General features: G+C 41.2%; 1 protein-coding gene across 2 annotated transcripts in view; it reads left to right on the forward strand.

Moving 5' to 3' along the window:
• rerg (RAS-like, estrogen-regulated, growth inhibitor) overlaps positions 1–13616 on the forward strand; it is a 68137-nt gene extending 54521 nt beyond the window's left edge. For both annotated transcript variants that reach the window (XM_050036610.1, XM_050036609.1), the window contains exons 4-5: positions 6993–7066; positions 12122–13616. In XM_050036610.1, the coding sequence (XP_049892567.1) occupies positions 6993–7066; positions 12122–12532 (485 nt within the window). In that variant the 3' untranslated portion in view covers positions 12533–13616. The remainder of the gene's footprint in view (positions 1–6992; positions 7067–12121) is intronic.
• Positions 13617–14658: the final 1042 nt, after the last annotated feature.

The raw sequence follows: 14658 nt of genomic DNA on the forward strand, positions 1-14658 counted from the left end.
TTCCTGCGGCGGGAGGACAGGCTAAGTTACCTGTGAAAACGGGGGTGTTTTCAAAACACCCCTGTTGTTGACATAAAGTTGAACTCGCCCACCCTCACGCTCAGCGTCGCGTTGACACAGACCTCCTGTCTGTTTCTGTAAGCTGAAACCATTTCCCTCAGTGGGAACAAAGCTTGTATTTACTTGTATTTCACAGATCAGAAACAATAAATTGTGAAGACAGTAAAGCCCCCACTAAAATAGCATTTTAAGTCATGTGTGTGATTTATCCTTCAGGGATTTATACTTCAGGATCTATCCTGGCTTCATATGAGCAGAGGAAATCTCCGCTCGTCGCTAGGCTAATTTATACAATGAAAAATGCCATAGGCTGGCGCTAATAACGTTAGCATGTTGTATATGCTTGGAAAACGTGTTTAGCGTAAGACATTTGTTTTGTCGGTGAATGTTGTGAGCTGTGATGGAGCCAAATTATGTACCGTTACCTTTGCTACATGTTGCTGTTGTCCCTGGCTTTACAGGAGAAGAGGAAAACATTGCTGGACGCTAGGCTAATTTATACAATGTAAAATGCCATAGACTTGTGCTAATAATGTTAGCATGTTATATTGGTGGGTGAAATGAGTCCAGATAAAGACAAGCGTTTGTCTGTCAGTTCTGCAATTTATAGTGAAGCTGATTAGCGTACTTGTGTTTGAAACTGTCTCTATTAAGCCATGTTTAATGTGTGTTTTGAATCAACTACATAAATAAAGTTTGATTCGAACTTAACTTTACAGCACTTAAGTCTTCCACCGCCAACTAGTGTTTTGGAGGTGTAACTGCTGAGCGACACAGACACACCACCGCAGAAGTAAAAATAACGTGCAGATTTTTTTTTTCCCCACGACTAATCGATTAGTTGAAGATTGTGTATGACTTTAGTCGACCAAGATTTTCTTTGGTTGACTACAACCCTAGTTTAAAGTCAGGGTAAAGCAAAAATATGTGTAATGACTTTGTCACAGCACAAAAAATGTGTCAGTAACCACCTAGGCAAATTTGAATAATTTAACAAAAATCAACAAGTGTATAAAATAAGGTTTCAAAAATGTGAAATAATAAAAAGTAGGGCTGGGCGATATGGCCTTAAAAAAAAAAAAAAAAAAAATCTGATTTTTTCNAAAAAAAATTATCTGATTTTTTCACAACAAATCCGATTCACGATTTAAATCTTATCATACTGCAGTGTTTCCCCTACCATTATACTAGGGGCACGGGGGCGGATTTTAAAGAGAAACTCGATTTTCATTAAACTACAAATTCGAATTAATCGATAAAATCGATTTATCACCCAGCCCTAATAAAAAGTATTCTCTGCTCTGCAACACTGAAGGCGCTGAAACCAAGAGGGAGGCACTGCGAAGCCAGACTCTTGTTAGCAGCTAACCCAGCGGCACAAAGCACACACCATGAGCCAATTAATAAGTGAGCTGCTAATGCTGCGACAGTGTCTTGTTCAGCAGCTAACATTAGCACAAAGAACTAGGGCTGCCACTTGAAAGTCGGAGAATCGAATTGTCAGTCAGAGACCCCTCAGTCGACTGAGACTGCTGAGCACTCAACTTTCACGCTACTCTTTGGTACAGACAGCTGCGGAAGTGATGCAGCGACAGAGGAACAGAGACTTTCCACCGTAAGGCTCCAAGATAACATTGTCTCGTCTCTTCTGCTTTGTAGTGGTGAATTTGCAGCTCACAGATATTTTTAACGACACAGTCTCTGGCTTTTGTTTGATATCTAGTGTCGACAAAAAATGTTGCACATTTTCAATCCATCGCTGGCACCGTTAACGTTTTCCCCTTATATTACACTAAATGTCCTGCTGAGCTCTGTTCAAACTTTCAAAATTTATATGGAAAAAAAAAGAATAGTCGAGTATTTGTATCATAAGTCTGAATATGATTTGACTGACACAATTCTGAGTCATATACAGCCCAACAAAGCACGCACCCACAGCAGTTAGCAGTAACTGTCGGGTCAGGTAGCCGATTAAGCTGGAAGTTGAGTTGTTGAGTCGTTGAGTCATGTATTTATTAGCCTGAAAGAACCAAGCGAGCTTGTTGAACGTAGACCAGACGTTGCTACCACACAGGGGGCGAATGAAATGACACTGATGATGCTACTCACTCTAACATTAGTTGTATATAGTGGGGCAGAGGTTATGTTCATGATGGCTCCAGTGCATCATCGAGCCAGCTGTGTGTTAGTCACCCAACACAAGAAACAGCTCTCTATAAAGTCTTTGACTGGATTGAAATCTACTCAGAGAGTGACGTACAAGTTGGTGGCAACTTTAAAAGATATATTTTCATCAAAATCATAAATTGAGCCCAAGTTTTATTTTGGGCTGCTTAACTGACATTTGCATTTTCAGGATCTAGTCCACATCCAAACACATCCAGGCATCAAATGTTCTTTCAGCCACCTGTGGGTGACTCCACTAGATGTTGCGTCAGCAAAGAAATACAATAATGTGGTAAAATCATGTCATTTGGTTTGTTGCCCTCATTTCCTGCATGTATTGTCAAACTTGCGTACTGTGTTCCTGCATCAAATGAATGAAGCAAAAAGACATGAATATGTGCATAAGTAATAATTAGACTTCTGCTACGTCATCTGCTGCTTTGTTACAAGATGACCAGTTGGATGTCGTTCGCTGACATGAGAAACTGTAGCTGTTCAGAATGCAGATGGCCTTGATATATTGCATTAGTCATTTCTGTCCCTGCACACCGTCCAGTTAGAGAATCTAATCTCCTTTGGCACACAGAAATGAACTTTGCTACTTCTACTGCGGTTTGGCATCACAACGGCAGCAGTGCTTTATATTGTATCGCATAATGCTGAGGGAATTTCTGGTATGAACATTTTGGAAATAAAGCACTGTAAAGCACGTGTAAGAGCAATAGATCTTACGAGCTATATCAGACTGGATTCTGCTTCCAGTTTTGACACTAAGAGTCTGGCGTGACACTTTCTCTTTCTTCCTTCTGCCAACACAGCCCTCAGGCAGCGAGGGGTTTTGAATTATGAGGGAAGAATTGCTCGCTGCCAAGAAAATTACTGCTTTTGTTTCTCTCCAAGACCTTTAGAGGGGATGATGGAGCTGGTTAAATCATCGCAACCCTGCCCCCTGTCAGAGCATTTAGCGACAAATACACAGAGGGGTGGACGTGGACAGATTAGGTGCTGTTTGCAGCTGATGGAGTGATGACTCCTGAAATAGGCTGTCCCACGGGTCACAGTGCGAGACTCTGGTTTTCCTCCTCCCAGATGCTCCGCATGCTTCCAGCCAAAGAGCTATAAATTGCCACTATTACGCCTCTGGCTCTCTGTGACATTTCATTTACGTCACAGGATGCAGTTTATCCCCTGGAGAGGTGAGCGCACCTGGGACACAGAGAGCAAGACGTGCAGAGACTGGAGCAACAAGTTCTGAATCTGCTATTTAAACTCTGAGCAGAGTTTTTGAACTTATCGATGAGCAATTTGGCTGCAGCTGGCACCAATCTATTACTTCAGATATGAAGGAAAAATGGTAATTTAAAAGTTTCAGAATTAAGTGTTCAGTGTTTTTAATTCATTAAGTAGATTAAAGTGGGGCTGGGAGCAGTTCACATTTGAACCAATACTGGCACCAGTACTGGCACCCAAAGGTACCTTTTTTCAGTACTTTACTTTCTCTGCGATTACAGAAATTACATAAAAAGGCTGCAGGTGATGTAGTGGGCTAAAATGTAATTCTGCTCCTCTGCTCTTTTCTAATAACACACAGAGCTAATCTTCCATCTCCGTCTGTCTGCGTGTGTCTACTCATCCTGCAGTGACACCAGGCTATTACTAAAATACTACAGAAAAGCAAATAGACCAGACAACAAAACTACTGCAGCACATTGGCACTGCAACGATAGTTTTGGTTTGCTGGGAACCCGATGGATGACGCATCACTGCAGAGCTCTGTCGCTGGCTTCTAGGCTTCCAGGCACTTCGCGAGACTTCTGCCTCTTGTCCACACCCAGCATTCTCACCCAGATGTGCTCCCAAGGACCAAAATTTGACACCAGCAGTACAGACGTAATTCAATCAGTACCCTTAAAAGTAATGAGTCCAGTATCCAACCTTAATGGTTGAACAATTAAATTTAAACAAGCATCCTCATATCAAATATAAAAAATGTAATATTCACATAGTGGTCACAGGTTTTAATACGTTTAATAAATGTATAACGAGCTGTCTTATGTCTGTACCTCAAACCACCACAGCCTGTAGCTTGGAAAACACTAGCTTAGTCATCTTGAACTGTTAGCTTGCACTTTAACCTCCTGAGAACCGCACTTTAGTTTGGAATGCATTTTTGATTTCTCCTAGCTATTTGGGATCAGTAGGACGCGATTACTATAAAAAATAAACATTGCTGATGATAATTAAGTCCCAGTGTCCTCAGACGAGTACTTCCTAATTAACAGTGTCTTAGCTTTTTACTGTTACTAAAACCAATCACATGTGTAATCCATATCAAACTACAAACTTTATTAATAATAAATAAACACGTTTTAACCATAAAATGTGATCAGGGTTTGGACCTCATCCACTTTTGTGTCGGGATCAGCTGGTCTAAGGCCTCATTTACACCGCAAGCGATGCATTCGCGTAGCGCTCGCGAAGTGGTCCACAAGCTTTGTGGCAGCACAAGTGTATTCACACCAAAATCAAACAGACGCTGCTGTCCCGTCAAAATACAAACCACACCCAAACAGTTGGTGGCGGTAGTGCACCGTGTTTGTAAATCTCCAATAAACCCCAAAGAAAAACAAGTGAGTTTGGACCCAAAGCCCAGGGTGGACAGGTTCACGTGCCAGTGATTATTCCAACACTTGGAGAATTAATATTTAGCACTACAGATGGGTAAGTACATGAAACATGTGCCTGTCAGGTCTCGCTTGGTCAAGGGGGAAATGTCTACGGTGGCCGGGAGAGGTCACAACACAAGCAAACTCGTGTGTTTTGTTGAATACCGCGGCCATTCGCGGATTCAAAAAACGTGACTCAAGCAGCGCATAGAACGGATGCGATGTGAATGCTCTAACCTGTTAACATGCTCGCCGAAATGAAAACACGAGTAAACAGTGACCGCTCGCGAGTGCTACGCCAACACATCGCTTGCGGTGTAAATGAGACGTTCTCCACACACAACTCCCACTACTTGACTTTGACAAGCCGTGATGTAATGGCTCCAGCAGCACTTGTAAAAGCCATAGTTTCTAGCAAAGACGATGGAGAACAGGCGTTCTTCTTAGGTGCTCGTCCTCGGCACCGACTGACGCGCGTATAATGCCCGTCAGTTCCAACGGGAATCGACACAGCCCGCTGAGGGCAAAGTTGTATCCGGTACTTTTGGTACAGAGAAAAACAACAACAACAACAACAAAAAAAAAAAAACAGGTACCGACGTATTTTTTGCGTGTTGGCATCGACTTGGTACCGAAGTATCAGCTCTCATGACAACCCTAGTATAAGGTCAAGTAAACCCAAAATGAGATGTCCTCATAAGAGGACACAGGGTCTCAGGAGGATACTGCAAACTAATAGAGCTAATAGCTTTGAAGTTTGCAATACATGACATACACACATTCTCACATCTCTCTTTTTGTAAAACAGTTAAAAGACAAAAAAGCACTACCAAAAAATAAAAACAAATGTTAAGCTAAGGAAAGAGCAAGGATGTTTTTCTTTTCTTGGTTTTGGAACAAGGGATCATGTTGAATGACATGGTAGGTGACGGGCAGTCGGACCACTTTGACAGTTATCTTGGTCTTTCATTCAAGAGGTTAAAAATTAAAAATGATGAGACCAAAAGGATGTGTAGTTCTCTTGTCTGTCAAATGTAGATTTCTTGACGGACAAAGCTTTCTGGTGTTTTTCCTTTACAAAAGAACCATACATCGAGACATCGCAGAGCAACCAGGTCATGAGTCACAAGCTGAAAGCAATTGTAAGACCTAATTCACAAACTCAAAAAGCTTTGAGAAGCTTTGAGGCCTTCGCCCTCCGGTTGAGATGACAGCAAAATCCGTCAGAATCTCTCTCTTTACAAGGAGGGTTTGATGGGCTTCAGTGCTCTCTGCTGGGTGTTTACACAGATGGGTTTTTTACAAGGGGGCAATTTAGGCAGATAACGCCTGTGCTGTTCAAGGTGGAACGAAAGGTCACAGTCACAGTTCAAACCTGCGCTCCTGTGCCAGGAATAAGAAGCTCTTATCCTGCTTTTTAAACCAGCTAGGAGGTGAAGCTCAGGTCGACTCAGGCCGCTGCAAGAGTGAGCCTGCATACAGCAACCAGGAAGGTCCAATAACCTGCTGAGAAAACTGAGGCCACTCTTTTGTGGAGAATGCAACGTCTGAGCCAGGCAGAAGCTGTTTTGACCTCTATTAGTCTAGAAAAACATGGATGTACGTGATGTCCATATCACACACAAGTCTCTGAAGGGAGCCAGGTATTTGTTATTTGGCTGTATCAAGCTGACTGGAAACAAAAGACAAGTTTGTGAAGGTAACATCGACTTGCTGTGATCTGGAAGGACTGGGAAGCTGCAGTAAACTACCAACTCAACACCCTACATCCAGTGTGTATTTAACGTAAAGAGATGTGATTTTAAACAAATCGAAACACTGCATTCATCAGGCAGAGTACTGCGATCAGGACTGCACAGCAAGAGTCTCACACACAGTATCCCTTGGTTTTATAGGCAAAGTTATTAGTCACTCCAGTAGTGATGACTTATTATCCACTCATTCAAAAGTCTGCCTACCTTCACAGTGATATGTAATGTAGTAACTCAAATGTGCATAACAATGAGTCTGACTCCCATATTAGGAGTCTGTTATCAAGTGATGATTCACATTGGATTGAATTTCTCTTATAGAGTAACTCTGGTCTTTTGTGTCTTACAGAATCAACATATCGTCACCAAGCCAACATTGACGATGAGGTTGTCACCATGGAGATTCTGGACACGGCAGGGCAGGTGAGACAAATGATCCCTGTGTCAAACATTTGGATTTGAGGAGTCAAAATAGAAACACAAAGACTTGAGTTCTCTACCACCATCTGCAACTCATCTCTGCTGTACCATGTACCGACAGCAGGGCTGCCACTAACGATTATTTTCATTGTCGACTAATCTGTCGATTATTTCTTCGATTAGTCGACTAATCATTTCATCGAAAAATGTGTTAAAATGTTGAAAAATGTCGGTCTGTCTCGCCCAAACCCCAAAATTACGTCATCTAATGTCTTGTTTCATACTCACGCCAAAGGGTTTTAGTTCACCGTCACGGGAGAGTGTGTAAAGCTGCCAATATCTGATTGTAAAAAGCTGCAGTGAGAGTATTTTGGGGTACTTTTATAGTACTTTTCTATGAAAAATGACTCAAACCGATTAGTCGACTACTAAAATAGTCACCGATTATTTTAATAGTCGATTAGTCATCGATTAGTCGACTAATCGTGGCAGCCCTAGCCAACAGGAGAGCAAGGATGATCACAGTACCAGACTTCGTACTTGAGCACTACAAATACTGTTAGTGTATGAACACAGTGAAATATCTGTCAACTAGGGCTGATCGATACGGACAGAAAGTCCTTACTCCATATTTACAGACTGAATGGCGATATATGTCTCAGTATTTCTACATGTTCAGGTGCAAGTCAAAACCACTGTTGAGATGTCACATGCACTGTGAACAAAATAAAATACAAAGACACTGATCTTCCTGCTTGAAAATATTCAGCTGCACAATATGTTAACGGAAACTGTTATAAAATAAATAGCAGGGCTGTACGTTAACTTTTTGCACAACTTAAAATCTCCATGTGGGAAATTAAAAAGTCATTTTCCATGGACTTTCAAATGAATCTAGTGCTGGAAAATGATTTTTTTTTCTTTTTTTTGAGACTGACCGGACCGCATACGTCATTTTACAGCCTATGTCTGCCTCTTCACCAAGCGCACAGCGAGCAGGAGAGAGAGGGGGGTGGGACGGGGACTGAGCTAGGGGGTGCGAGTGCGTATGCACCGAGGCCTCTACTGTAGCCTGGAGTTTGTTTAACAGTGACGGGGAGTCGATAATGGCGGACAATTTAGTCTTGAAGAAATCAAAGACTGCGCCAATATGGCAACACTTTGGCTTTGAGCCAGACGAAGGAGGCAACCCTTGTTTGCACTGATTGGGTAAGCTAAACCTGCAAATTTATTTGTAAGGAATAAAAGAAACAACATGTTACTGTCACTCTGTTGTCCTATGGTCGTTTTTTATTCTAAATGAGTTGCACCCCCAAGTGGTGAAAATCCTTGATGCGGTTTTTCACAAAAACCTGGCCGTTTTTTTTTTTCCTCATACCAACCCAACCCTAGTCCACCTTATATACGTCTTGTATATGGAACGCCTGTTGTCGCTGCATATTTTAAACACATCTGTCGCCCACATCCAGGCGCTGTCTCAGTGTCATACAGTAGACTACAACTACAACCAAGAAGAACAGTGATGTGCTACGATCCACCTCACATTCAAACTAACAGACATGTTCACCTGACAAATCAAGCAGCTCTGTCTCCCACACATGCAGCACTGGACTGCACATGTACTACTGTGGTAGTTTCATTCATCTCACAGACTGANACATCCAGACGCTGTCTCAGTGTCATACAGTAGACTACAACTACAACCAAGAAGAACGGTGATGTGCTACGATCCACCTCACACTCAATCTAGCAGACAAATGCTCACCTGACACAAATCAAGCAGCTCTGTCTCCCACACATGCAGCACTGGACTGCACATGTACTACTGTGGTAGTTTCATTCATCTCACAGACTGAGTCAGCGTAGCACGAGCAACATATAGACTGATGTCGCACTGTAGACTAATTAACAGACAGATTAAACAGAGGAGAAGCTCTGTGTCAATCTGTATCAATGCAAACGGTATTTCCAAATCTATATTTTGCTTGAAAATATATTGACATCAGTAAATGATCAATCACCCAGCCCTACTGTCAACATAATTAATAATCTAATGCTATGCTTCCAGAGATATACAATGGATGTAAATTAAAAGTATCTCAAGTACAGACAAAGGGGCACTTCAGTGATCTAGTGTTGTAGCTTTATAACGTACTGGATACTACATTTCCCATGATGCAAGTCGACAGTGTTTTTCATTAGACCCTTCTTCCTAATAAATGCCTGCATCTTTCAAACTCAATGCCCCTGCTTTGTAACACAGACTGTGTTTAATATCTGAAGTGTCCAGACAAATTCGGACTTTTATGTACTTCTCCAGACTTTAAACTGACATTTTTATGGAGTAAATGTTCAATAATTTGTACACCAAATAGCAGACAGAAGAAAATGCATGCCTAAAGTCGGTCCAGATAAATGAGCTTTTTCCCCCCACTTCTTCCAGACATTCTCCAAGTAATTGCTTACTTCTGTGTCAGCAAAGTATTGTGTTGTTCACAGTAAAAAAGGACACATCTCCACTTCTTTTCTCATTTGTCTCTCATGCAAGTCAGTCTGGACACTCAGGTGTCACAGATTTTGCCATTTATTTTGGAAAGACAGTTGTTTGAGGAACAGTAGGAGTGGATATGAGGCTGAATGGCACTACAAGATGGTCATTTCCTGCAGTCTGGCAGAGGTATAGCAGGGTCCTGACCATGAGGGAGAGCTTGCGTAAGTCCTCAGGCTGAAGATAAATATGCTGCAGTGCTGCGTAGGTGTTCTGCTGGCGGCTGATTTCCCCTGCGACACTTCAGCCAAGTCATCTCTCTCTCTCATTATATCGTAGCCTATTTTCAGCTGGCATTAGGATGAGGTCTGAATGTTTCCAGGCACGGCTGCATTTATGTCAGGCCTCTCCTGACTCTGTTGTATCAAAGCGCTGTGCTAACTCTATCATGATTTGTGGAGGTGGAGTCTTCTGGGGAGCTCATAAATTCCAGGTTCAGAAGTCGGTCAGGTATACAAACGTCAAACTTTCGCGTCTGTCCTCTGGAGGGATGTGGTATTTTTTAAGCTTCCGCTGACAATAATTATGGGATCAGGATCTGTGTGCCTCCCTCCAGTCGGGTTACGATTTAAAGTCTGCCACACGACCAGTTAAGTCCTGTTATGACCAGGAGGAACCGCCTCGGCTTCAACATGATCAAATTAGGAGCACATGCCTGAGTGTTTACAATCCTCAGACGGCTCGGCAGAATTTAATTTCTGGCTTACGCAGGTGTGGGAGAGAGCAAAGAGTCAGGAACTGGAGACAAATCTGCCTAACGAAACTAGGTGTGTTGCATATATGAACATGGCTTAAAACTACCAAGACTGAATATTTTTCTGTTCAAACACAAAAAGGCATAGAATGATCGTGTCCAGTGCTGGCTTTAAACTGAAACCTATGCAACAGAATTTTCTATAAGTCCTTGTTTTGAGCATTATCTTGTTTTTAGATCATTCTTTAGATAATGTGACTTTTTTTAAAAAGGTTCAAAGTTGCAAAATGTAAAGGAATAGTTATATATTTTGGGAAATTCACTTGCACAGTTGTAGGATAAAATTAATACAACTCTCTTTCTTTAGGGGAGACCGGGGTTATATTGCAAACTTTTTGCTCTGACGTACTTTAATGGCATAATTTATGTTACAATACTCAAACCAGCAGCAGATGAAACATATTAGGTCTTAACTGTAAATTAATATGTTTTAATTCATACAAATGTTTTCTAAAGTTTGGTGGTACATGCTTTAGGTAATGTGCATTTGTGCCAACTTGCCCCATCACGAGTTTGGTTGGCACAATGTTAAATGATATAGTTACCAAAAAATTAAGCAACCAATACAAACAATTTTAACATTTGATGAAAACAAGAACCAGAAACCAAGAACAATTGAGTATCTGTCCATTTTTAAAACCCAAACAACATTTTAAAGCAATTCATCAGTAGGAATGTCTAATTATTTTTCCATTGACTATTTAAAATAAATATTAACTATGTAAAAAATTGTTTCAAATCTTTCAATAGTTTTAATCTCTCAAATACAGTTATAGTTTAAACTTTTACTGTTACAATTGGTTGGCATATGTGCCAACCATCCCCATAATCAGTGTGCCAACCAATCCCACTCACATTTGACCCAATTTTGTGATGAAATTATGCTAGCCAATTAGCGTCACTCATTACAGACTTTCAAATATTATATCAAAGTATAACTTCCTTTGTCCATTAACTACAAGTAACACATTTCCAATATCTTAATCTAACAAAGTTTTCTAATACATTTAGTGCATACACCACATTTTTACTTTGGATTCAACGGTAAATGTTACCAAAATATTTCCAAATGTTTAAACACAGTCAATAAGTACAAGTCAAGAAAGCAAACACTCTGATGTTGTATTTTTGTTTCTCTGACCTTAAAAGCACCAGAGAATAGCTGTTTGAGAACCAACCCCGGTCTCCTATGGAAAACATGATGCTCCAGCTAGCAGTCAGTTAACGTAGCACAAACACTTACAACAGGGAAAGAGCTAGCCTGACCCAAAGGTGACTAAATCCATCATCTCAAAGCTTCTATGTCTTTGTATCTTGTTTGTTTTTACCACAACAAAAACTTGTTTACACAAGTTGTGGTTTAATGGAGAAAGTGAGCGTTCTCAGGCAAGAAACAGTTTGGCATTTAACCGCCATAAAAAAACCCACAACTTGTCATTTTCTTACTTTGGAGTTTGTCCAGATCAAATAAACAAAATATAACCTATTACTTAGTGAGTTTCAGAGTTGCTTGTAGACAGACTTTATCACATTTAGACAGAGCCAGGCTAGCTGTTTCCCTCTGTTACCAGTCTTTATGCTAAGCTAAGCTAACTCGCTGCTAGCTGTAGTGTTATATTTAGCGTACAGATATCAGAGCAGTAGCACCACTGCAAGTGAATTTCCCAAAATATGAAACTACTCATTTCAGAGTACTTAAAATTGGAGTTTCAATTTGAGTTCGTGATCAAATTTTTTTTTGTCTTCTTCTCCTCAGGAGGACATCCAGCAGAAGGAGGGTCACATGCGTTGGGGTGACGGATTTGTCATTGTGTACGACATCACAGACCGGGGAAGCTTCGAGGAGGTGGCGCCGCTCCGAAGTCTCCTAGAGGAGGTGAAGAAGCCCAAAAACGTGCCTCTGGTCCTTGTGGGCAACAAGTCTGATCTGGACCACGTCCGGCAGGTTGGCACAGAGGAAGGCGAGCGTCTGGCAGCTGAAATGGCATGCGCCTTCTATGAATGTTCAGCGTGTGCCAATGAGGGCGGCACAGTGGCCGAGGCTTTCCATGAGCTGTGCCGCGAGGTGAGGCGCCGCAAGGCCGTGCAGGGCAAGGCCAGACGCCGCAGCTCCACCACGCACGTCAAACAGGCCATCAACAAGATGCTGACCAAGATCAGCAGCTAGGAGAGAGCCACGCTGCCGTCTGATGACACAAGAAATGTACTTTTTCTCATGTAAATGTTTAAGCAACTATTGGCTCTGAAAAGGACGAGATGTGACTGATTTAATGTGGAATGTGTTTTTTTTTTACTTATTCTCTGATCATTTTCCATCTAAAAGTGCAATCTCTCTTCTCTGGAAGAGGTAACTCCTGTTGTCACGTCAGCATGGGAGCCTTAACGGATGATTTCCCGTCCAAACTTTGGAGCTCATTTGGATCAAAACAACCTGGATACTGGTGAGATGTTTCATGATGATGCATTAACATGCTGAGGTTCTCAACTTTTTCCTTTACTCCTCTCATCCATCTCTTTAAAACCAATAAATAAGGCCGTCTGAAATGATGCATGCAGGTGATCTTATTTAGCATGCAAAGAATCCAAGGATTTATTGACGTCGAATGAGAAGATTCGTAGTTTCCTCTCTGTATCTTGTCCATAGGGGAATATTGTGATGTGCTTCGGCCCACATGTGTGTAACTGTTGTGTCAGCAGTGGTCAAAGAAAACTAAGATCAGAGATTTACTATTACATATATATAAGTAGATCCGTTGTCCTTAACCCATGTCAACCTTAGAAAAATCCCCAGAGCTGTCAATACCTGTTCTTCAGACAAACCTTGTAAAAAAGTCCAGTATGTTCTGTTGACATTAATGTTCTGCAGTGCACTTCCTGTGTTTGTCCACAACATATGTACTCAAGATCTTCTCTTCAAAGAACCAAAGCACAGGTTCAGAACATGTCTCAGCTCAGGAGAGAACATTTTTGCTGTTTTCTCTATACCTACGAAGGGAAGCAGTCGCCGTCCATACCAACATGTCACATTCCAGGGGTGTTCTTAATGGCTGTAATTTTAATACTGTAAACTACGGTACGTACAATATGGTATATTGCCTTAAGCAATGCTGTGTCTTGAGTGTGTACAGAACCCAAAGGCATCTACAGTACAAGAGACTGTAACTGTTGACATGTAATGTTTTCTTTATGTATGTTATTACCTGTATGATCAAAACAACCAGCTGTGCACTTGTAATTAAAGACTGATATATATATACTGAAATATCCCAACAGTTTCTCACTTAATGACTACATGTTTGGCTGACAGTGAAAATGTCATGGCCGGGTGCACGACGTACCACAGGGGCCCTTAGTGGTGTCCCAAGTTTCAAATAATAGCCATTGTGACTGATATAGACGCTTCCAGCCTGACCATTAAATGTCACATTTACATAGTGACAGCAGGGAGCAGCAGGGACTGCTTAACATATGCGTTTACTTCTGAAACTCATCTGCAACCCGAGGCTCATCTGGCTCTCTAAGGCATATGCTGACACTCTGTGCTGATGCTCATGTTTAAAACCACAAACATATTAACAATGGCAACATATCCTGCCAAGTTTTCCAGTAAGTTCAGACAACAAGTGCTGACACAAGTGTAAAGTGTTACCACTTCATTCTGTGGTGCTCAGTGATCTAATTTAATAGGTAAGAAATAGAACAAAAACTACAGCTAAAGACTAAGCGGAGGAAATCCCTGAAGTTGTAACCAAAAGTGATGGGGTAAACTGTTTTGCATCGTGTGCAATGTTTGGGTGGAATACAAACTAAAGTCATCAATATGTGAAGCATTTCTCTACCATAAAACACAACCAGACAATGGCTGACAGATGGATAGACAAGAAAATAAATCACATGACAGAGGTTGTGCACACATCTAGTGCATATGCTGCAAGAATCAAGGAGAGTTAGACTACATATGCATGGTTGGTGGTAGCGATTACTGTGTAAATCACAAATTCGGGACAGTGCGGTTTTACTGGAACAAGTTGCCTTCGATTTTTATTAAATTATATTTTTTTTAAAAATGCAAATATATCACTTGTTCCTGCAATTTAATTGCAAAAAAAGGCCTAAAACTACCACAACATATAAAATATTATAGGACACTATGAAATGGATACTACTAATACTAGTTCCACATCATTTGTCAAAAATATTAAGATTACTTTATTAATTTACGACCCTTATGGAGTCTTGGATGTGGTCATGTGAAGAGAGGCAAAGCCCCTCCCCGTTTGGTGGATCAACATA

This window comes from Epinephelus moara, chromosome 23, assembly GCF_006386435.1.
Source record: "Epinephelus moara isolate mb chromosome 23, YSFRI_EMoa_1.0, whole genome shotgun sequence".
NCBI classification, from domain to species: domain Eukaryota; kingdom Metazoa; phylum Chordata; class Actinopteri; order Perciformes; family Serranidae; genus Epinephelus; species Epinephelus moara.